This window comes from Chiloscyllium plagiosum, unplaced genomic scaffold (genome assembly GCF_037043375.1).
Source record: "Chiloscyllium plagiosum isolate Xiang-an unplaced genomic scaffold, Cpla_swu_hap1 HiC_scaffold_39, whole genome shotgun sequence".
Classification (NCBI taxonomy): Eukaryota; Metazoa; Chordata; class Chondrichthyes; order Orectolobiformes; family Hemiscylliidae; genus Chiloscyllium; species Chiloscyllium plagiosum.
In genome coordinates this window covers 21,604,537-21,625,997 of record NW_028270177.1, presented here as the reverse complement: position 1 = coordinate 21,625,997, position 21,461 = coordinate 21,604,537, and the positions used below count along the sequence as shown (strand labels likewise).

The window sequence follows — 21,461 nt, the reverse complement described above, 5'->3', positions numbered from 1 at the left end:
TTGAAGAGCCAAAGACACCCGATTGTTAATTCTCGACACAATTGCAAGACGCAGCATAATTCAAATCATCTTGCATATTCGATGGACTCCAACATCTCCAGGCATAAGATCATGTTTTGAATTTAAATACAATCCAGAATCTATCTCCACAGAAAAAAAAACAGAATAAATAGTTCAGTTTTAGTGGCAAAGACACTCAGATGCACAGAATGGAAAAGATCCTTTGGTCCAACTCATCCATGCTGTTTGGATATGCTAAATTAATTTAGTCCCATTTGCCAGTATTTAGACCATAAGACATAGGAGCAGAAATTAGGCCATTCAGCCCATCGAGTCTGCTCCACCATTCAAAAATGGCTGATAAGTTTCTCATCCTCATTTTCCAACCTTCTGCCCATAACTCTTGATCCGCTTGACAATCAAGAACCTATCTTAGTCTTAAATACACACTCAATGACCTAGCCTCCATACCTTTCTGTAGCAGTGAATTCCATAGATTCACCACTCTCTGGCTGAAGACGTTTCTCCTCCTCTCTATTCTAAAAGGTCTTCCCTTTACTCTAAGGCTGTGGCCTTCAGGTCCTAGTCTCTCCAAATGGAAATGGAAACGGAAACATCGTCTCAACATCTACTCTGTCCAGGCCATTCAGTATTCTATAAGCTTCTATTAGATCCCCCCATATCCTCGAAACTCCATCCAGAGTCCTCAAACGTTCATATTTTCAGCTTTTCATTCCTGGGACCATTCTTGTTAACCTCCTCTGAAGACGCTTCTGGGATATGGAGCCCAGAACTGCACATAATACTCCAAATGTAGTAGATCAGAGTCTTGAAGAGCCTCAGAAGTACGTCCCTGCTTTCATATTCAAGTCCTCTCAAAGTAAATGCTATTCTTGCATTAGCATTCCGAACTACTGACTCAACCTGCAAGTTACCTTGAGGGAATCCTGGACTAAAACTCTGAAGTCTTTTTGCACTTCAGACTTCTGAATTTTCTCCCCATTAGAAAATAGTCCATGCCTCTATTCTTCCTACCAAAGGACATGATCTCATCTATACTCCATCTGCCACTTCTTTGCCCACTCTCCTAACCTTTCCAAATCCTTCTGCAGCCTCCACGCCTCCTCAATGCGACCTGTCTCTCTATCTTTATTTCGTCTGCAAACTTAGCCAGAAATATCCTCAGTTCCTTCATCTTGATTGTTAATGTATAAAGTGAAAAGTTGTGGCCCCAACACTGAGCCTTCCAGAACATCACTTGTCACCAGCTGTCATCCTGAGAAAGCCTCTTTTATCTCCACTCTTTGCTTCCTGCCAGACAGCCAAGCTTCTATCCATACTAGCACTTTCCCTCTAACAACACGTTTAGCCTCACTCAGTAGCCTGCTTGTGCGGCACCTTGTCAAAGGCCTTCTTGAAGTTCAGGTAGATAACATCCATTTCCTCTCCTCGGTCAAACTTGCTCATTACTTCCTCAAAGAATTCTAGCAGATTTATTAGGCATGACCTCCTACTCTGATCAGCCCCCTCACTCTCTTGAATTTTTGGGATATCACTCATGTCTTCCACTGTGAAGTAATTATTCAGTTCCTCAGCCATTTCCTTGCTCCCTACTACCATCTCTCCAGCGTCATTTCCCAGTGACCCAATGTCCACTTTTGCCATTTACATAGCTAAAGAAACTCTTACAGTCTTCCTTTGTATCATTGGCTAGCTTACGCTCATATTTAATCTTCACCCTCCTTTTAGTTTGTTGCCCTCTGTTGGTGTTGGTAAGATTCCCAATCCTCCAGTTCCCACTGCCCTTTGCCACATTATATGCTTTCTCTTCTGCTTTTATGCTATCCATGACTTCGCCAGTCAGCCGTGGTTGACTCATCCTCCTTGTACCATGCTTCTTTTTCCACAGGACGAATCTCTGCTGTGTCGACTGAATTACTCCCAGAAACTGCTACCATTGCGGTTCCATGGTCTTTCCTGTTAGGCTCCTGTCCCAGTCAATTCCTCCCAGTTCCTCCCTCATGCCTCTGTAGTTGCTTTTATTCAGCTGTAACACCGTTACCTCTGATTCTATCTTCTCCCTCTCAAATTGCAGAGTAAATTCAATTATGTTATGATCGCTGCCTCCTAAAGCTTCCTTCACCTTCAACTCCCTTAACAAGTCTGCCTCATTGCACAACACTAAATTCAATATTGCTCGTTCCCTAGTAGGGTCCACCACAAGCTGCTCTAAAATGCCATCTCACAGACATGCCACAAATTCCTTTTCGTGTAATTCACTACCAAACTGATTTTCCCAATCCACTTACATTTTGGCTCATCTCTCTCTCAACCTTTCCTATTCATATACCCATCCAGGTGCCTTTTAAATGTTGTAATTGTATCAGCGTCCACCACCTCCTCTGGCAGCTCAATCCACACATGCACCACCCTCCATGTATTTTAATGGAAAGGAGGTCAACATCCCTCTGCGTGAAAAAGCTTCTCTTACGGCCAGTTTAAATAGAGTCAAAGAGTCATAGAGATGTACAGCACAGAAATAGACCCTTCGGTCCAACTCGTCCATGCTGACCAGATATCCCAACCTAATCTCGCCCATATCCCTCCAAAGCTTCCTATTCACAAATCCATTCAGATCCCTTTTAAATGTTGCAATTGCACCAGCCTCCACCACTTCCTCTGGCAACTCATTCCATATACGCACCATCCTCTGCATGAAAAAGTTGCCTCTTAGGTCTCTTTTATATCTTTTCCCTCTCACCTAAATCTATGCCCTTTAGTTCTCGACTCCCCCACCCCAGGAAAAATACTTTGTCTATTTATCCTATCTATGCTGTTCGTGACTTGCTGCATTATGTATATTATAAGCTTAGCTTGTTAAAGATCCCACTGGCTAGGATTTGCAAACCCCGTTTAGTTCTCATCTATGAAGTCTGCATCCACTGCTACCAAGTAACATTCTTAGATCAGCAATTAGTTAGTTGTCCTAATGTAAAAGAGCTTGTCTGAAGCAGTCTATTCTCTGTTGGAGTGATGGTTTTGACTGAGATGGAAGATCGATTTGATTTCAGGCAAACTGACTTTGATTTTCTGGTAACAGCTGGGTTCTTGAAGTGAAGCCTGAAGCAGAATCCTTTAAATTACACTTGAAATAAAAAATGATAAAATGATTCTTTCTTATGTATCTAACTCTCAACTGTTTAGTACAAGCCACATATATTCAAAACAATTTCAACATTTTGGGCTTGTGCTATAGCAAACTTTTATTTAAATGATTTATGCTGAAAATAAAGTATAACAGTAATGTGTCTTTCCCCTCTCACCTTAAACCTACACCCTCGAAGTTTGGACTCCCCTACCTTGGAGAAAACACCTTGACTACTCACCCTATCCATGCCTGTCATGATTTTATAAACTACTATAAAGGTGACTCTTCAGTCTCCGATTCTCCAGGTAAATTAGCACCAGCCTATTCAGCCTCTCCCAATAGCTCAAACCCTCCAACTTTGGCAACATCTTTGTAAATCTCCTCTAATCCTTCAAGTTTCACAACATCTTTCCTGTCGGAGGGAGACCAGAACTGAATGCAATATTTCAATAGTGACTGAACCAATGTCCCATATAACCGTAACATGACCTCCTTAACTCCTACACTCAATGTACTGACCAATAAAGGTGATTGTACCAAATGCCTTTTTCACGACCCTGTATATCTGTGACTCCATTTTCAAAGAACTCTGAATCTGCACCCAAAGGTCTCTTTGTTTGGCAACACTCCCCAGGACCTTACCATTGAGTGTACAAATCCTGCCCTGATTTGCCTTACCAAAATGCAGCAACTCTCATTTATCTAAATTAAACTACACCTGCTACTTCTTGGTCCATTTACTCATCTGATCACAGTGCTGTTGTACTGAGATAACTTTCTTTGCTGTGCACTACACCACTAACTTTGGTGTCATGTGTAAACATATTAACCATATCTATATGTTCACATCCAAGTCATCTATGTAAATGAACCTAAAATTAAGTACATATAATTATTGACTTTGCCCCCTACCAAGTCTCAGCCTACCTGCATCGGCATATTATCTGCCAGTGCCTTGAAGTCTGGTTTGTAGTTAGTGACTGCTGGTTGTATACAGTCTATCAAAAGGGTATCTGAGAGATGGGTGCAATACTTGGATTAGATTATCTTCAGTTTAGAGAGGAATGTGGAGCCAAAATAAGTTTTCAATTTAAAAGCACAGGATGACAGGAATGGGTATCTTTCGGTTTCTGAGTCCTCAAAAATCAGTCGTTTGAACGGACTTTCAGTTCAATAATCATTTGTATAACAATTATCTCCTTTAATGATTCCATTGCTTTGTAAATCAAACACCTTATGGAAACTAACACATCAATGTATAGTTGAAAGAATTGATTTGAAACAAAATGTGATAATTTGTTCCATGGCAATTAGCTTCCAAAATCACTTGTTGAGTTTCTCTGCTAACTTCCTCAGGTACGAACAGATGTTTTCTGGGTGGAATGACTTTTCTTCATCTGTGTGCTCCCGCCCCTCAACTCCATCAATATTTTCTCCAGCTTCTGTATTACGGAGCTTTATTTGGAGACCCACAGACTCAGTTTCATTTTATAATGTATCCACAGTACTGACCCTGTGTGCTACATGTCTGTCCTTTTCTTGCAGTTCACAGTTCAGCCTGTTCAGTTTTGATTTTATCTCTGTAATTAACGTGAAGTTGATCAACGCTGCATTGTCCGACAACCCATTGCACATTTCATACCTTGATTTAAGAAATGTGACAATTTCAGGCATCAGATCTAAAAATCTTTGCAGGGTATTCCCTTGACTTAATTAATTCACAGCAGCATGGAGGATTATTTCACTATAGCCAGCAGTGAGTTTTCCAAGCAAACACTTAATAAAGTAGTGCTGAAAAGCTCTTGCTCAAATTGTTCATAAGCTTAAGAACAACTTTCATTACACGACAAAGTCCATAACTTGCTAATGCTTTCCTGTGGGTTATATAGCAGTAATTGACAGAAAAGGAGAATCAGAATCATTTCGGCAAAATGCAACAGTCGTAACCAGTGCATCATTAGTTGTGATGGAAACCATTTTAGTTGCATGTTTTTCTCAAGCGCACACACACCTTTTGAATTTGTTTTAAATATCATCACCTTCTGTTCTCTCTTTAAAAAGGGTGAGAAGATCCTTTTTAACTGTTATGTCTTTAAAGGTCATGCATACAAAAGCAATTAGGTAGACTGTGTCAGTCATGTCAGTGGATTCATCAATTTGCAATGAACAGTATCCACAGTCCTTTGGATTCCGTTACAGTAGTAGAGAAAAAACACTGTTGAATTTTCAAAATGACCTTCAGCTCATCAACTTTCTTTGCCCAAAGCATGCTTTTCAAGAGAAAACTTGAATTTACTATGCATCAGTTTGGTGTTGTTCCAAGTTCCCCTTAACAATGAATATATTTTGGTGACATCCAAAACAAACGTTCATTTCTTTTAATTGTAAACAAAAAATCTGCAAGTGTGTACATTCTTGTTTGTTTACGATATCCAGGCTTGTCACTCAACATTATTTCTTCACCTTGTATGTAGTTATGTAGCTTGTAATATAACTCTGCCACTGGTCATGCTACAGGTAGGCTTCTGGACATCTAGACACATTTGAAAGCAGCCAACAGTGTGAAGGCATGAAAGGTCACATCTGTTACAACCAGCTTCCATATCCTGGTCAGGTCATGTTGGTTGCATACTGGAGGAGCATGGCAGCATTCTATGTAATTTTTCTTTTTTCTACATGGACCTATTAGATAAGCATGCGAAGAAAAACCGCAGGTCAAGAAAGAATGGGCAGAGGAGTTGGACAGCTGAGCTGCTTTGCAGTGTCTGAAGGGGCTGAACAGTCTCCTAATGTTTCTAGTACCGTACCATAGTGGCTGCACTCATCATCGGTTTCTAGGATATTTCATATTCATTGGCGAACATGGTACCACTATATTGACTTTACTCTGCAATGATAGTCAATCTGCACTAAATTGAAACTTGTCTTAACAAGCTGGCAATGCCCATTAATAGCATGCTGTCTTCTTTTGCCACCTGGCTTCCAACAGCAAAAATAATGGAAATGCTTGACGACTGATATTGCACATGGTGAAGTACACGTGGAACTGTGAGATCAACCTCAATCTATGTGTTAGAGACCAAGGCTGTATGTACAGTAATACATAAAGTTAGCAAGTTTAAAAAAAAAACTAATGAGGTTACAAAAATTATAAGTGGTTTATAACAACACCAGGATTGTTGGGAAATCACGCTATTATCATGACATTTAAGAGAATCACAATAATTAAAAGGGGAGATTACAAAAACAAATTACAGCTTGATTGGTTAGAATATAAGATTTTCGACAAGGTCTTTAAAGGGGAAATTACATGATTTTAAAATAGCAATATTAAAGTGGCTAGAAAGTAATTGGAGCATTAGTTTAGATTAGATGTGGGGATTCAAATGGGCTAAATTGCTCAATTCTGCAATGAGACATTCTAGGTTTATTATAATCAGCTGGATACATTCTGTACTAAAACGTTAACTGGATTTCTTTTGTTCAGCTTTAAGAGCAACACTTTTATTTGAAATTTCAAATAATGAAATGAAAAGGAACTTTTATATTAGAACACCTCAAGTATATTAACATGCAATTCTAATTTATATATTTGATTTATAATCTGATTTAGCAGCCATATGAGCCCCTAACTTAATAAAAATTCAATTTGCTTGTATATTTAGTCCAGCAAATAAATAGGAGATGGTCACAGATAAAGTTTTAATTATTGCATGGAAACAGAAAACAATGAATTCAGGTGTGCCCTGGAGGATGAAAAGCTTTTAATATGCAGTTAATTATGAAAAGATGAAAAATCAAACTGTAAATGATGCCTTTGTTATACATATTCCATTGAAAGAATCAAAATTCTGCCCTGCAATTTAACTTTCTCAATCTTCTCTACATCATTTCAGATTTTGAGAATTATATTCATGCTCATTGAATACAAGATTTGTCAATGCTGGGATCATTATATGTTATCTCCAATTACACTTTAGCTGTAGGGTCAAAATTTGATTTACATCTCCTGGACAAGGTAATTGCAAGCTTTGAGGGAAAACTTCCTTCAGCACCTGGATAGCAATTCCATTTTCAAACTCAGTCTTCTTGATTTGAATCAAGACTAGCTATTAGTGATAAGTTAAATGGCTTTTTTAAAAATAAAAGTTGCAATTTTGTGCAGTATATAGCTGAATTTAAGAATACTTAAACCAATTTGAAGGAATACAGATATGACAGATGCAATTCAAGTTGTGCAGGAGTCAGGACAGTGCTCCCTCTGCTCTAATGTTATTTGGCAATATTGGTAACCTGCAATTTCCCCAGCTGCTCATGAAACTCGTCATTTTGTCCATTACCATTAGTCAGTCCATTAATGCAGTCACAATAGCTGGAAGGTTGAGTGTAAGAATTAGACAGTTGGTAATGGTCTGAATCACTTATTTTCTCATCCGCAGCACCTTTGTTAGTCTCCACATTTGGGAATCCGTGGCAAATGTTTGCATACATGTACTATGCTAATTTCTGTGATTTTGATTCCACTCATCAAGAAGTGACTCACTCAGAGTCACAGAGATGTATAGCCTGGAACAGACCCTTCGATCCAACTCATCCAAGTCAACCAGATAGTCTAACCTAATCTTGTCCCATTTGTCAGCACTTGGCCCATATCCCTCTAAACCAGTCATACATCCATCCAATGCCTTTTAAAATGTTGTAGTTGTACTAGTCTCCACCACTTCTTTTGGTAGCTCATTCCATATATGCACCACCCTCTGCACAAAAATTGCACCTTAGGTCTCTCAAATTTTCCCCCTCTCACCCTAAACCTGGACTCCCCCACCGCAGGGAAAAAACTTTGTCTATTTATCCTATCCATGCTTCTCATGATTTCATAAACCTCTATTAGGTCACCCCTCTCAGCCTCCAATGCTCTAGGGAAAACAGCCCCAGCCTATTCAGCCTCTCCCTGTAGCTCCAATCCTGGCAATATCCTAGTAAATCTTGTCTGAACTCTTTCAAGTTTCACAACATCCTTCCAATAGGAGGAAGACCAGAACTGCACACAATATTCCAAAAGTGGCCGAGCTGCAACATGACCTCCCAACTCCTATGATCAATGCTCTGTCCAATAAAGGAAAGCACACCAAATGCCTTTTCTAGTATCCTATCCACTTACAACTCCAGTTTCAAAACTATGAACCTGCATTCCAAGGTTTCTTTGTTCAGCAACATTCCCTAGGACCTTGCCATTAAGTGCATAAGTCCTGCACTGATTTGCCTTTCCAAAATGCAGCACCTCACATTTATCTAAATTAAACTCCATCTGCCACTCCTCAGCCCAATGGCCTATCTGATCCAGATCCTGTTCTACTTGGAGGTAATCTTCTTTGCTGTTTACTACATCTCCAATTTTGGTGTTATCTGCAAACTTACTAACTATACCTCCCATGTTCACATCCAAATCATATGAATGACAAAAAGCAGTGAACCCAACACCGATCCTTGTGGCAATCCACTGGTCAAAGGCCATCAGTCTGAAAATCAACCCTCCACCACCCTCTGTCTTCTATCTTCAAGCCAGTTCTGTATCCAAATAGCGGGTTCTCCCTGTATTCTATGAGATCTAATCTTGCTAATTGGTCTACCATGAGGAGCTGTGTAAAACACCTTACTAAATTCGATATAAATAACATTCACCATTGTGCCCTCGTCAATTCTCTCTGTTACTTTTTCAAAAAACTCAATCAAGTTTGTGAGACATGATTTCCCACACACAAAGCCATGTTGACTACCCCTAATTAGTCCCCGCCTTTCAAATGCTTATGTTCATGATCTTTTACTTGTTCATCTTCAGCTTCGTACACATAGGCCTTCAGTATCGATAATGTACAAAATCTTCATCGTAATCCTACCCATAAGATACATTTTGGAATAATTTGATAATTACATTGAAGTATGGAATTTCTACTGCAAGTTTCAACAAGTTCCATTCATCAAGGGAAACCAGAATACTGGGCCCAGAAAGCAAGCATTAAAAGCCACGAGAAATGCATATAAGTGTCTTTTCATTACTCCCTGGCAGCATATCACACCAGGAAAACATTTATTTGCTCCAATGCAAGATAATAAATTGTCATAAATTACATTAAAATGTGTTAGATTTGAACAGCTCAAATACATAGCATTTAAATTGAATAAAGTAAATATCGATTTTAACTAAATACAGAATTACTAAAGTTTGGTATATTAAAATGCACACTGATCAATTGAAAATAAACTTACTCCATTCTGCCCTTTATATACTGAATATTCATTAGAATAATTATCTTTATCCATTGCATTGTTGCTTACTTCCTGTTCATTCCAATTTCTCTTCTCTTCCCAGGTTTGTTCAACACTATAAAGATAATGATTAGTTAAACGTAACAAGTTTTATATTTTCAATCTATGCAAGTTAATAATTTAGACATCAAACTGAATAAAATTCTAGTTCTATTACTTTGTTGTGTGGCGCTCACAAGGCACAACAGTGGTGTACAGTAGTAAAGTGATACTGCAGGAGCAGCAATACTAAAAAAAAAATTCCAAGACTGTAAAAGCTTTTAAAATATATCCAGAAATTTCTCTTCATTGTATTTTATGATAAACAAAAAATATAAAAGACTGACACAGCAGAAAGAAAAACATGTATTGCTGTGACCAGCTATAAATGTGTTTACGCTTTGTTAAATGTCTCTGTCTAAAACATTTGTGCATTAGTATTCTTATATTATGATGCACATTACATCTATCCAGTTACACAAAGTGTAGGAGAGTTAGTCCACATTCCAAGGCCCAATTGTAGAACTAAGAGGATTAAAGATAGCAACAATGGGATATTATTTTATCACTTAATTTGAAGACAGAAACAGCTCATTAAATATTACTAAATAGATAGAGCTTGGTGGTTTTGAACGCAAGAATTGATGATACATGGGAATGTGGTTGTCAGAAACAGCCTCAGAAGACAAATGATCAACCAACCCCTGTAATCTAGGCAGAAATCTAGCAAAATTCAGCACAGAAGAAAACAATTATGCTTTCTCTAATTGTCGTTTTCTCTCATCTGTTCCTTTCTTTACCTTCTAGTAAAGAACTAAAGAAAGACGATCTACATTAAAAACTTTCAACCTATCCTATATATTGCACGATTTGATAATCAAAGTCAACAATTCCCAGTTCTAAAATGTCAACCCAAGTACAATTCCTGCAAATCTATTTAACCTGTGCTCTGATCAGGTGTACGTGTATGCCAGTCAGCCACTTGAGACTGCTCTGCTGTGCCAGATCATGGTTGACCATATGCTTCACTTAAATATTCAAATGCTATGCCCATATACTTCAATGTCATAATTAAATCTATCAATCCATCAACTTGAAGCTAACTTGATGACAACTTCTACAGCCCTCTGGAGTGGAGAATTCCAACCCGAGTGAAGAATTTCCTTCTCATCCCAGTCCTAAATTATTTAGTTTATTCAGAGCTTATGTCCCCTTTTCTTGAACCCACAGTAACGATAAACATCCTTTCTGAATGTGCACTGTCTATATCATTAATGACTTTCTAGGTTTCTACAAGATTGTCTCTCATTCTTCTAAACCTCCAGAGAAAACAGGCCCAAGTCTCCTTAATCTTCCTTACAAAGGTGACCCAACATCTCAGGAATCGTTCTGGTGATCCTTCACTTCACTCCTTCTATATCAATTAGATCTTTTCTTGGACAAGGGGCATGCAAGACTAGTAACAAACATAAATAATAAATGTCTTTTAGAAGTTGTGTTTGAAGGGATCTAACTAATTCATGAACAAAGAGGCAATAAACTTGTAGAGTGGTTGCATTCTTTCCTGAAACTGACATGTTCCCATTGCATTAGATAGTGTAGTATCGGTCAGCAAATAGTCATTTTCTCTACATAAAACATTCAGGCATAAAAACTTATAATTAATATTTACATTGTCATCAGAACAAGTTTTGTTAGGTTGCATTTTAGGTCGATCACATTCCTTAACAATTATCACCTATGTGACGATACTATGGTTTTAAGAGGTGTATTTTGTCTTGTTTTTTTTAAGTGAAGAGGGATTGAGATGGAGGTGCAGAGTGGTCTGTTTTAAGCCAAACACCTTTTGAGGCTTGGGTTTTTTAAAAAAGAAGTTGGAACAATAGAATAAGCCTGAATGACTGGCAACAAGTTCCCACAGAACTTGGATTTTTAAGATTAGTTTAGTTTTCAATTGCAGTAGCTGGGCTCTTGAAGCTTGGATGTGGAAGCTCTTTTTCCTGTCTGTTACACCTAAAAGCTTGGTTCTCTTCCTGCTGCTAGGACTGCCTGTGAGACAATCTATTTTACCAAATTTGCATTTACCAAGAGTGTGTTTATTCAGTATTATGATATTGGAACTGTTGTTTATAATTTATCATTCTGATAAGCTTTCCAATAGAGTTAGTTTTTCCAATCCTTTCATCTGTTTATTCCTACACTATAGTCAAGTACAAAGTGTGTTTTGATTCAAGCTTGATAGTTTGGCCAATCGAATTGCATCTGGAACGAAATGTGCGGCATTTGCCTTTAAAATAAGAAAACGTTAGGGTCTAAGCAAATTCCTTGATATATTGAGAGGATTGGTCTCGTCCATACCTCCACTGTATAATTATATCCAGTGAAATACTGTCTATTATGCTAGAATTCCGCATTAAATACATAAAATTACTTTTCAAAATCAATGTTGTACATAAAGTCTTTTTTTCTTACCCATTATTGACATTACAGCCAGAGTAATTCAATTCTGGAGAAGAAATGTCTCTGCTATCCTCCAGCATGTCATCTGGAAGACCAGTCATCAGTAACTGATGTAGCTGAAATTAAAAATATCACCAATTCATAAAATGTTATTAAATTAGAGAGATACCATTTCTAATTTTCTATTGCATAGTACATTATCAATTCGCATTCCAAGAAAACAGATTTTAAGCTTGTTTCTTTAAAATGGGAATACATACAAATAACATTAGTATTAAAACCGAAAAATGTTTGACTTTACATTCATTATCAGCATTATCAGCATAAAGCTTTCCTAATCATACACTAGCATATTCTCCATAATGCAAAAGCTCAAGTGCACACTGGACTGGATTCTTCTCAACTGTAAAGGTCATATGAAAAGAAAACCTTAGTGCTCTCAACCCAATGCCTAGAAAATGCAGGACACAGTATACCTCCACAAAACCTAGTCTAAATTTGCAATTAAAAAAGTTCTTGTTCGAAAGAAAAACTTCTGGCTTCCCACTTTACGAGCGGGAGGGAGAGCGCGCGTGGGAGGGAGCGAGAGCGCGCGGGGGAGAGAGAGAGAGAGGGCGTGCGGGGGAGAGAGAGAGAGAGAGGGCGGGCGGGGGAGAGAGAGAGAGAGGGCGGGCGGGGGAGAGAGAGAGAGAGGGCGCGCGGCGGAGAGAGAGAGAGAGAGAGAGGGCGTGCAGGGAGAGAGAGAGAGAGAGGGCGCGCAGGGGAGAGAGAGAGAGAGAGAGAGAGGGCGCGCGGGAAGAGAGAGAGAGAGAGAGGGCGCGCGGGGGAGAGAGAGAGAGAGAGAGAGAGAGAGAGAGAGAGAGAGAGAGAGAGAGAGCGCGCGGCGGGGGGGAGAGAGAGAGAGAGGGCGCGTGGGGGAGAGAGAGAGAGAGGGAGGGCGCGTGGGGGAGAGAGAGAGAGAGAGGGCGCGCGGGGGAGAGAGAGAGGGCGCGCGGGGGAGAGAGAGAGAGGGCGCGCGGGGGAGAGAGAGAGAGGGGCGCGCGGGGGAGAGAGAGAGAGAGGGCGCGCGGGGGAGAGAGAGAGAGAGAGGGCGCGCGGGGGAGAGAGAGAGAGAGAGAGAGGGCAAGCGGGGGAGAGAGAGAGAGAGGGCGCGCGGGGGGAGAGAGAGAGAGGGCGCGGGGGAGAGAGAGAGAGAGGGCGCGGGGGAGAGACAGGGGGCGCGGGAAGGGAGCGTGCGCGGGCGAGCGGAGGGGCGAAAGACAGCGCGCGGGCGGGCGGGAGGGCGAAAGACAGCGCGCGGGCGAGCGGGAGGGCGAAAGAGAGCCCGCGGGCGAGCGGGAGGGCGAAAGAGAGCCCGCGGGCGAGCGGGAGGGCGAAAGAGAGCGCGCGGGGCGAGCGGGAGGGTGAAAGAGAGCACGCGGGCGAGCGAGAGGGGCGAAAGAGAGCGGGAGGGCGAAAGAGAGCCCGCGGGCGAGTGAGAGGGCGAAAGAGAGGGCGAAAGAGAGCCCGCGGGCGAGCGAGAGGGCGAAAGAGAGCGAGAGGGCGAAAGAGAGCGCGCGGGCGAGCGAGAGCGCGCGGGCGAGCGAGAGGGCGAAAGTGAGGGCGAAAGAGAGCGAGAGGGCGAAAGAGAGCGCGCGGGCGAGCGGGGAGGGCGAAAGAGAGCCCGCGGGCGAGCGGGAGGGCGAAAGAGAGCCCGCGGGCGAGCGGGAGGGCGAAAGAGAGCCCGCGGGCGAGCGGGAGGGCGAAAGAGAGCCCGCGGGCGAGCGGGAGGGCGAAAGAGAGCCCGCGGGCGAGCGGGAGGGCGAAAGAGAGCCCGCGGGCGAGCGGGGAGGGCGAAAGAGAGCCCGCGGGCGAGCGGGAGGGCGAAAGAGAGCCCGCGGGCGAGCGGGAGGGCGAAAGAGAGCCCGCGGGCGAGCGGGAGGGCGAAAGAGAGCCCGCGGGCGAGCGGGAGGGCGAAAGAGAGCCCGCGGGCGAGCGGGGAGGGCGAAAGAGAGCGCGCGGGCGAGCGGGAGGGCGAAAGAGAGCGCGCGGGCGAGCGGGAGGGCGAAAGAGAGCGCGCGGGCGAGCGGGAGGGCGAAAGAGAGCGCGCGGGCGAGCGGGAGGGCGAAAGAGAGCGCGCGGGCGAGCGAGAGGGCGAAAGAGAGGGCGAAAGAGAGCCCGCGGGCGAGCGAGAGGGCGAAAGTGAGGGCGAAAGAGAGCGAGAGGGCGAAAGAGAGCCCGCGGGCGAGCGAGAGGGCGAAAGAGAGCCCGCGGGCGAGCGAGAGGGCGAAAGAGAGCCCGCGGGCGAGCGAGAGGGCGAAAGAGAGGGCGAAAGAGAGCGCGCGGGGCGAGCGGGGAGGGCGAAAGAGAGCACGCGGGCGAGCGAGAGGGCGAAAGAGAGCGGGGAGGGCGAAAGAGAGCCCGCGGGCAAGTGAGAGGGCGAAAAGAGAGGGCGAAAGAGAGCCCGCGGGCGAGCAAGAGGGCGAAAGAGAGCGAGAGGGCGAAAGAGAGCGCGCGGGCGAGCGAGAGGGCGAAAGAGAGCGAGAGGGCGAAAGAGAGCGCGCGGGCGAGCGGGAGGGCGAAAGAGAGCCCGCGGGCGAGCGGGAGGGCGAAAGAGAGCCCGCGGGCGAGCGGGGAGGGCGAAAGAGAGCCCGCGGGCGAGCGGGAGGGCGAAAGAGAGCCCGCGGGCGAGCGGGAGGGCGAAAGAGAGCCCGCGGGCGAGCGGGAGGGCGAAAGAGAGCGCGCGGGCGAGCGGGAGGGCGAAAGAGAGCGCGCGGGGCGAGCGGGAGGGCGAAAGAGAGCGCGCGGGCGAGCGGGAGGGGCGAAAGAGAGCGCGCGGGCGAGCGAGAGGGCGAAAGAGAGGGCGAAAGAGAGCCCGCGGGCGAGCGAGAGGGCGAAAGTGAGGGCGAAAGAGAGCGAGAGGGCGAAAGAGAGCCCGCGGGCGAGCGAGAGGGCGAAAGAGAGCACGCGGCGCGAGCGAGAGGGCGAAAGAGAGGGCGAAAGAGAGCCCGCGGGCGAGCGAGAGGGCGAAAGTGAGGGCGAAAGAGAGCGAGAGGGCGAAAGAGAGCGCGCGCGGGCGAGCGGGAGGGCGAAAGAGAGCCCGCGGGCGAGCGGGAGGGCGAAAGAGAGCCCGCGGGCGAGCGGGAGGGCGAAAGAGAGCGCGCGGGCGAGCGGGAGGGCGAAAGAGAGCGCGCGGGCGAGCGGGAGGGCGAAAGAGAGCGCGCGGGCGAGCGGGAGGGCGAAAGAGAGCGCGCGGGCGAGCGGGAGGGCGAAAGAGAGCCCGCGGGCGAGCGGGAGGGCGAAAGAGAGGGCGAAAGAGAGTACGCGGGCGAGCGAGAGGGCGAAAGAGAGCGGGAGGGCGAAAGAGAGCCCGCGGGCGAGTGAGAGGGCGAAAGAGAGGGCGAAAGAGAGCCCGCGGGCGAGCGAGAGGGCGAAAGAGAGCGAGAGGGCGAAAGAGAGCGCGCGGGCGAGCGAGAGCGCGCGGGCGAGCGAGAGGGCGAAAGAGAGCGCGCGGGCGAGCGGGAGGGCGAAAGAGAGCGCGCGGGCGAGCGGGAGGGCGAAAGAGAGCCCGCGGGCGAGCGGGAGGGCGAAAGAGAGCCCGCGGGCGAGCGGGAGGGCGAAAGAGAGCCCGCGGGCGAGCGGGAGGGCGAAAGAGAGCCCGCGGGCGAGCGGAGGGCGAAAGAGAGCCCGCGGGCGAGCGGGAGGGCGAAAGAGAGCCCGCGGGCGAGCGGGAGGGCGAAAGAGAGCCCGCGGGCGAGCGGGAGGGCGAAAGAGAGCCCGCGGGCGAGCGGGAGGGCGAAAGAGAGCCCGCGGGCGAGCGGGAGGGCGAAAGAGAGCCCGCGGGCGAGCGGGAGGGCGAAAGAGAGCGGGAGGGCGAAAGAGAGCCCGCGGGCGAGCGGGAGGGCGAAAGAGAGCCCGCGGGCGAGCGGGAGGGCGAAAGAGAGCCCGCGGGCGAGCGGGGAGGGCGAAAGAGAGCCCGCGGGCGAGCGGGAGGGCGAAAGAGAGCCCGCGGGCGAGCGGGAGGGCGAAAGAGAGCCCGCGGGCGAGCGGGAGGGCGAAAGAGAGCCCGCGGGCGAGCGGGAGGGCGAAAGAGAGCCCGCGGGCGAGCGGGAGGGCGAAAGAGAGCCCGCGGGCGAGCGGGAGGGCGAAAGAGAGCCCGCGGGGCGAGCGGGAGGGCGAAAGAGAGCCCGCGGGCGAGCGGGAGGGCGAAAGAGAGCCCGCGGGCGAGCGGGAGGGCGAAAGAGAGCCCGCGGGGCGAGCGGGAGGGCGAAAGAGAGCCCGCGGGCGAGCGGGAGGGCGAAAGAGAGCGAGAGGGCGAAAGAGGGCGCGCGGGCGAGCGGGAGGGCGAAAGAGAGCGCGCGGGCGAGCGGGAGGGCGAAAGAGAGCGCGCGGGCGAGCGGGAGGGCGAAAGAGAGCGCTGCGGGCGAGCGGGAGGGCGAAAGAGAGCGCGCGGGCGAGCGGGAGGGCGAAAGAGAGCGCGCGGGCGAGCGGGAGGGCGAAAGAGAGCGCGCGGGCGAGCGGGAGGGCGAAAGAGAGCGCGCGGGCGAGCGGGAGGGCGAAAGAGAGCGCGCGGGCGAGCGGGAGGGCGAAAGAGAGCGCGCGGGCGAGCGGGAGGGCGAAAGAGAGCGCGCGGGCGAGCGGGAGGGGCGAAAGAGAACGCGAGGGCGAAAGAGAGCGCGCGGGCGAGCGAGAGGGCGAAAGAGAGCGCGCGGGCGAGCGAGAGGGCGAAAGAGAGCGCGCGGGTGAGCGGGAGGGCGAAAGAGAGCCCGCGGGCGAGCGAGAGGGCGAAAGAGAGCCCGCGGGCGAGCGAGAGGGCGAAAGAGAGGGCGAAAGAGAGCCCGCGGGCGAGCGAGAGGGCGAAAGAGAGCGAGAGGGCGAAAGAGAGCGCGCGGGCGAGCGAGAGGGCGAATGAGAGCGCGCGGGCGAGCGAGAGGGCGAATGAGAGCGCGCGGGCGAGCGAAAGAGAGCGCGCGGGCGAGCGGGAGGGCGAAAGAGAGCGCGCGGGCGAGCGGGAGGGCGAAAGAGAGCCCGCGGGCGAGCGAGAGGGCGAAAGAGAGCCCGCGGGCGAGCGAGAGGGCGAAAGAGAGGGCGAAAGAGAGCCCGCGGGCGAGCGAGAGGGGCGAAAGTGAGGGCGAAAGAGAGCGGGAGGGCGAAAGAGAGCGCGCGGGCGAGCTGGAGGGCGAAAGAGAGCGCGCGGGCGAGCAGGAGGGCGAAAGAGAGCGCGCGGGCGAGCGGGAGGGCGAAATAAAGCGCGCGGGCGAGCGGGAGGGTGAAAGAGAGGGCGAAAGAGAGCACGCGGGCGAGCGAGAGGGCGAAAGAGAGCGGGAGGGCGAAAGAGAGCCCGCGGGCGAGTGAGAGGGCGAAAGAGAGGGCGAAAGAGAGCCCGCGGGCGAGCGAGAGGGCGAAAGAGAGCGAGAGGGCGAAAGAGAGCGCGCGGGCGAGCGAGAGGGCGAAAGAGAGCGCGCGGGCGAGCGAGAGGGCGAAAGTGAGGGCGAAAGAGAGCGAGAGGGCGAAAGAGAGCGCGGCGGGCGGGCGAAAGAGAGCCCGCGGGCGAGCGGGAGGGCGAAAGAGAGCCCGCGGGCGAGCGGGAGGGCGAAAGAGAGCCCGCGGGCGAGCGGGAGGGCGAAAGAGAGCCCGCGGGCGAGGCGGGAGGGCGAAAGAGAGCGCGCGGGCGAGCGGGAGGGGCGAAAGAGAGCGCGCGGGCGAGCGAAAGAGAGCGCGCGGGCGAGCGGGAGGGCGAAAGAGAGCGCGCGGGCGAGCGGGGAGGGCGAAAGAGAGCGCGCGGGCGAGCGGGGAGGGCGAAAGAGAGGGCGAAAGAGAGCACGTGGGCGAGCGAGAGGGCGAAAGAGAGCGGGGAGGGCGAAAGAGAGCCCGCGGGCGAGCGAGAGGGCGAAAGAGAGGGCGAAAGAGAGCCCGCGGGCGAGCGAGAGGGCGAAAGAGAGCGCGCGGGCGAGCGAGAGGGCGAAAGAGAGCGCGCGGGGCGAGCGAGAGGGCGAAAGAGAGCGCGCGGGCGAGCGAGAGGGCGAAAGAGAGCGCTGCGGGGCGGAGCGAGAGGGCGAAAGAGAGCGCGCGGGCGAGCGAGAGGGCGAAAGAGAGCGCGCGGGCGAGCGAGAGGGCGAAAGAGAGCGCGCGGGCGAGCGAGAGGGCGAAAGAGAGCGCGCGGGCGAGTGAGAGGGCGAAAGAGAGGGCGAAAGAGAGCCCGCGGGCGAGCGAGAGGGCGAAAGAGAGCGAGAGGGCGAAAGAGAGCGCGCGGGCGAGCGAGAGGGCGAAAGAGAGCGCGCGGGCGAGCGAGAGGGCGAAAGGGAAGGAGGGCGAAAGAGAGCGAGAGGGCGAAAGAGAGCGCCGCGGGCGAGCGGGGAGGGGCGAAAGAGAGCGCGCGGGCGAGCGGGAGGGCGAAAGAGAGCGCGCGGGCGAGCGGGAGGGCGAAGAGAGCGCGCGGGCGAGCGGGAGGGCGAAAGAGAGGGCGAAAGAGAGCACGTGGGCGAGCGAGAGGGCGAAAGAGAGCGGGAGGGCGAAAGAGAGCCCGCGGGCGAGTGAGAGGGCGAAAGAGAGGGCGAAAGAGAGCCCGCGGGCGAGCAAGAGGGCGAAAGAGAGCGAGAGGGCGAAAGAGAGCGCGCGGGCGAGCGAGAGGGCGAAAGAGAGCGCGCGGGCGAGCGAGGAGGGCGAAAGAGAGCGCGCGGGCGAGCGAGAGGGCGAAAGAGAGCGCGCGGGCGAGCGAGAGGGCGAAAGAGAGCGCGCGGGCGAGCGAGAGGGCGAAAGAGAGCGCGCGGGCGAGCGAGAGGGCGAAAGAGAGCGCGCGGGCGAGCGAGAGGGCGAAAGAGAGCGCGCGGGCGAGCGAGAGGGCGAAAGAGAGCGCGCGGGCGAGCGAGAGGGCGAAAGAGAGCGCGCGGGCGAGCGGGAGGGCGGAAAGAGAGCGCGCGGGGCGAGCGAGAGGGCGAAAGAGAGCGCGCGGGCGAGCGAGAGGGCGAAAGAGAGCGCGCGGGCGAGCGAGAGGGCGAAAGAGAGCGCGCGGGCGAGCGAGAGGGCGAAAGAGAGCGCGCGGGCGAGCGAGAGGGCGAAAGAGAGCGCGCGGGCGAGCGAGAGGGCGGAAAGAGAGCGCGCGGGCGAGCGGGAGGGCGAAAGAGTGCGCGCGGGCGAGCGGGAGGGCGAAAGACAGCGCGCGGGGCGAGCGGGAGGGCGAAAGACAGCGCGCGGGCGAGCGGGAGGGCGAAAGACAGCGCGCGGGCGAGCGGGAGGGCGAAAGACAGCGCGCGGGCGAGCGGGAGGGCGAAAGACAGCGCGCGGGCGAGCGGGAGGGCGAAAGACAGCGCGCGGGCGAGCGGGGAGGGCGAAAGACAGCGCGCGGGGCGAGCGGGAGGGCGAAAGACAGCGCGCGGGCGAGCGGGAGGGCGAAAGAGAGCGCGCGGGCGAGCGAAAGAGAGCGCGCGGGCGAGCGAAAGAGAGAGCGCGGGCGAGCGAAAGAGAGAGCGGCGGCGAGCGAAAGAGAGAGCGCGGGCGAGCGGGAGGGCGAAAGAGAGCGCGCGGGCGAGCGGGAGGGCGAAAGAGAGCGCGCGGGCGAGCGGGAGGGCGAAAGAGAGCGCGCGGGGCGAGCGGGAGGGCGAAAGAGAGCACGCGGGCAAGCGAAAGAGAGCGCGCGGGCGAGCGGGAGGGCGAAAGAGAGCGCGCGGGCGAGCGGGAGGGCGAAAGAGAGCGCGCGGGCGAGCGGGAGGGCGAAAGAGAGCGCGCGGGAGAGCGGGAGGCCGAAAGAGCGCGCGCGGGGCGAGCGGGAGGGCGAAAGAGAGCGCGCGGGCGAGCGGGAGGGCGAAAGAGAGCGCGCGGGCGAGCGGGATGGCGAAAGAGAGCGCGCGGGCGAAAGAGAGCCCGCGGGCGAGCGGGAGGGCGAAAGAGAGCGCGCGGGGCGAGCGGGAGGGCGAAAGAGAGGGCGAAAGAGAGGGCGAAAGAGAGGGCGAAAGAGAGCCCGCGGGCGAGCGAGAGGGCGAAAGAGAGCCCGTGGGCGAGCGTGAGGGCGAAAGAGAGGGCGAAAGAGAGCCCGCGGGCGAGCGAGAGGGCGAAAGTGAGGGCGAAAGAGAGCGAGAGGGCGAAAGAGAGCGAGCGGGCGAGCGAGAGGGCGAATGAGAGCGCGCGGGCGAGCGGGAGGGCGAAAGACAGCGCGCGGGCGAACGGGAGGGCGAAAGACAGCGCGCGGTGCGAACGGGAGGGCGAAAGACAGCGCGCGGGCGAACGGGAGGGCGAAAGAGAGCGCGCGGGGCGAAGCGAGGAGGGCGAAAGAGAGCGCCGCGGGCGAGCGGGGAGGGCGAAAGAGAGCCCGCGGGCGAGCGAGAGGGCGAAAGAGAGCGGGAGGGCGAAAGAGAGCCCGCGGGCGAGTGAGAGGGCGAAGGAGAGGGCGAAAGAGAGCCCGCGGGGCGAGCGAGAGGGCGAAGAGAGCGACAGGGCGAAAGAGAGCGCGCGGGCGAGCGAGAGGGCGAAAGAGAGCGCGCGGGCGAGCGAGAGGGCGAAAGAGAGCGCGCGGGCGAGCGAGAGGGCGAAAGAGAGCGCGCGGGCGAGCGAGAGGGCGAAAGAGAGCGCGCGGGCGAGCGAGAGGGCGAAAGAGAGCGCGCGGGCGAGCGAGAGGGCGAAAGAGAGCGCGCGGAGGCGAGCGAGAGGGCGAAAGAGAGCGCGCGGGCGAGCGAGAGGGCGAAAGAGAGCGCGCGGGCGAGCGAGAGGGCGAAAGAGAGCGCGCGGGCGAGCGAGAGGGCGAAAGAGAGCGCGCGGGCGAGCGAGAGGGCGAAGAGAGCGCGCGGGCGAGCGAGAGGGCGAAAGAGAGCGCGCGGGCGAGCGAGAGGGCGAAAGAGAGCGCGTGGGCGAGCGAGAGGGCGAAAGAGACCGAGAGGGCGAAAGAGAGCGCGCGGGCGAGCGAGAGGGCGAATGAGAGCGCGCGGGCGAGCGAAGAGGGCGAATGAGAGCGCGCGGGCGAGCGAAAGAGAGCGCGCGGGCGAGCGGGGAGGGCGAAGGAGAGCGCGCGGGCGAGCGGGAGGGCGAAAGAGAGCGCGCGGAGGAGCGAAAGAGAGCGCGCGGGCGAGCGGGAGGGCGAAAGAGAGCGCGCGGGCGAGCGGGAGGGCGAAAGAGAGGCGCGCGGGCGAGCGAGGGGAGGGCGAAAGAGAGCGCGCGGGCGAGCGGGAGGGCGAAAGAGAGCGCGGCGGGCGAGCGAAAGAGAGAGCGCGGGCGAGCGGGAGGGCGAAAGAGAGCGCGCGGGCGAGCGGGAGGGCGAAAGAGAGCGCGCGGGCGAGCGGGAGGGCGAAAGAGAGCGCGCGGGCGAGAGGGAGGGCGAAAGAGAGCGCGCGGGCGAGAGGGAGGGCGAAAGAGAGCGCGCGGGCGAGCGGAGGGGCGAAAGAGAGCAACCGGGCAAGCGAAAGAGAGCGCGCGGGCGAGCGGGAGGGCGAAAGAGAGCGCGCGGGCGAGCGGGAGGGCGAAAGAGAGCGCGCGGGTGAGCGGGAGGGCGAAAGAGAGCGCGCGGGCGAGCGGGAGGGCGAAAGAGAGCGCGCGGGCGAGCGGGAGGGCGAAAGAGAGCGCGCGGGCGAGCGGGAGGGCG

The 21,461-nt window shown here is 52.7% G+C and overlaps 1 protein-coding gene across 1 annotated transcript in view; it reads right to left on the bottom strand.

Moving 5' to 3' along the window:
* The window catches only part of cep152 (centrosomal protein 152), an 85,985-nt gene that overhangs the window by 48,999 nt on the left and 15,525 nt on the right, over window positions 1–21,461 (bottom strand). The window contains exons 4-5 of the mRNA XM_087981405.1: window positions 11,927–12,030; window positions 9,416–9,530 (exon numbers count right to left, since the gene is read on the bottom strand). Of these exons, the coding sequence (XP_087837531.1) occupies window positions 9,416–9,530; window positions 11,927–12,030 (219 nt within the window). The remainder of the gene's footprint in view (window positions 1–9,415; window positions 9,531–11,926; window positions 12,031–21,461) is intronic.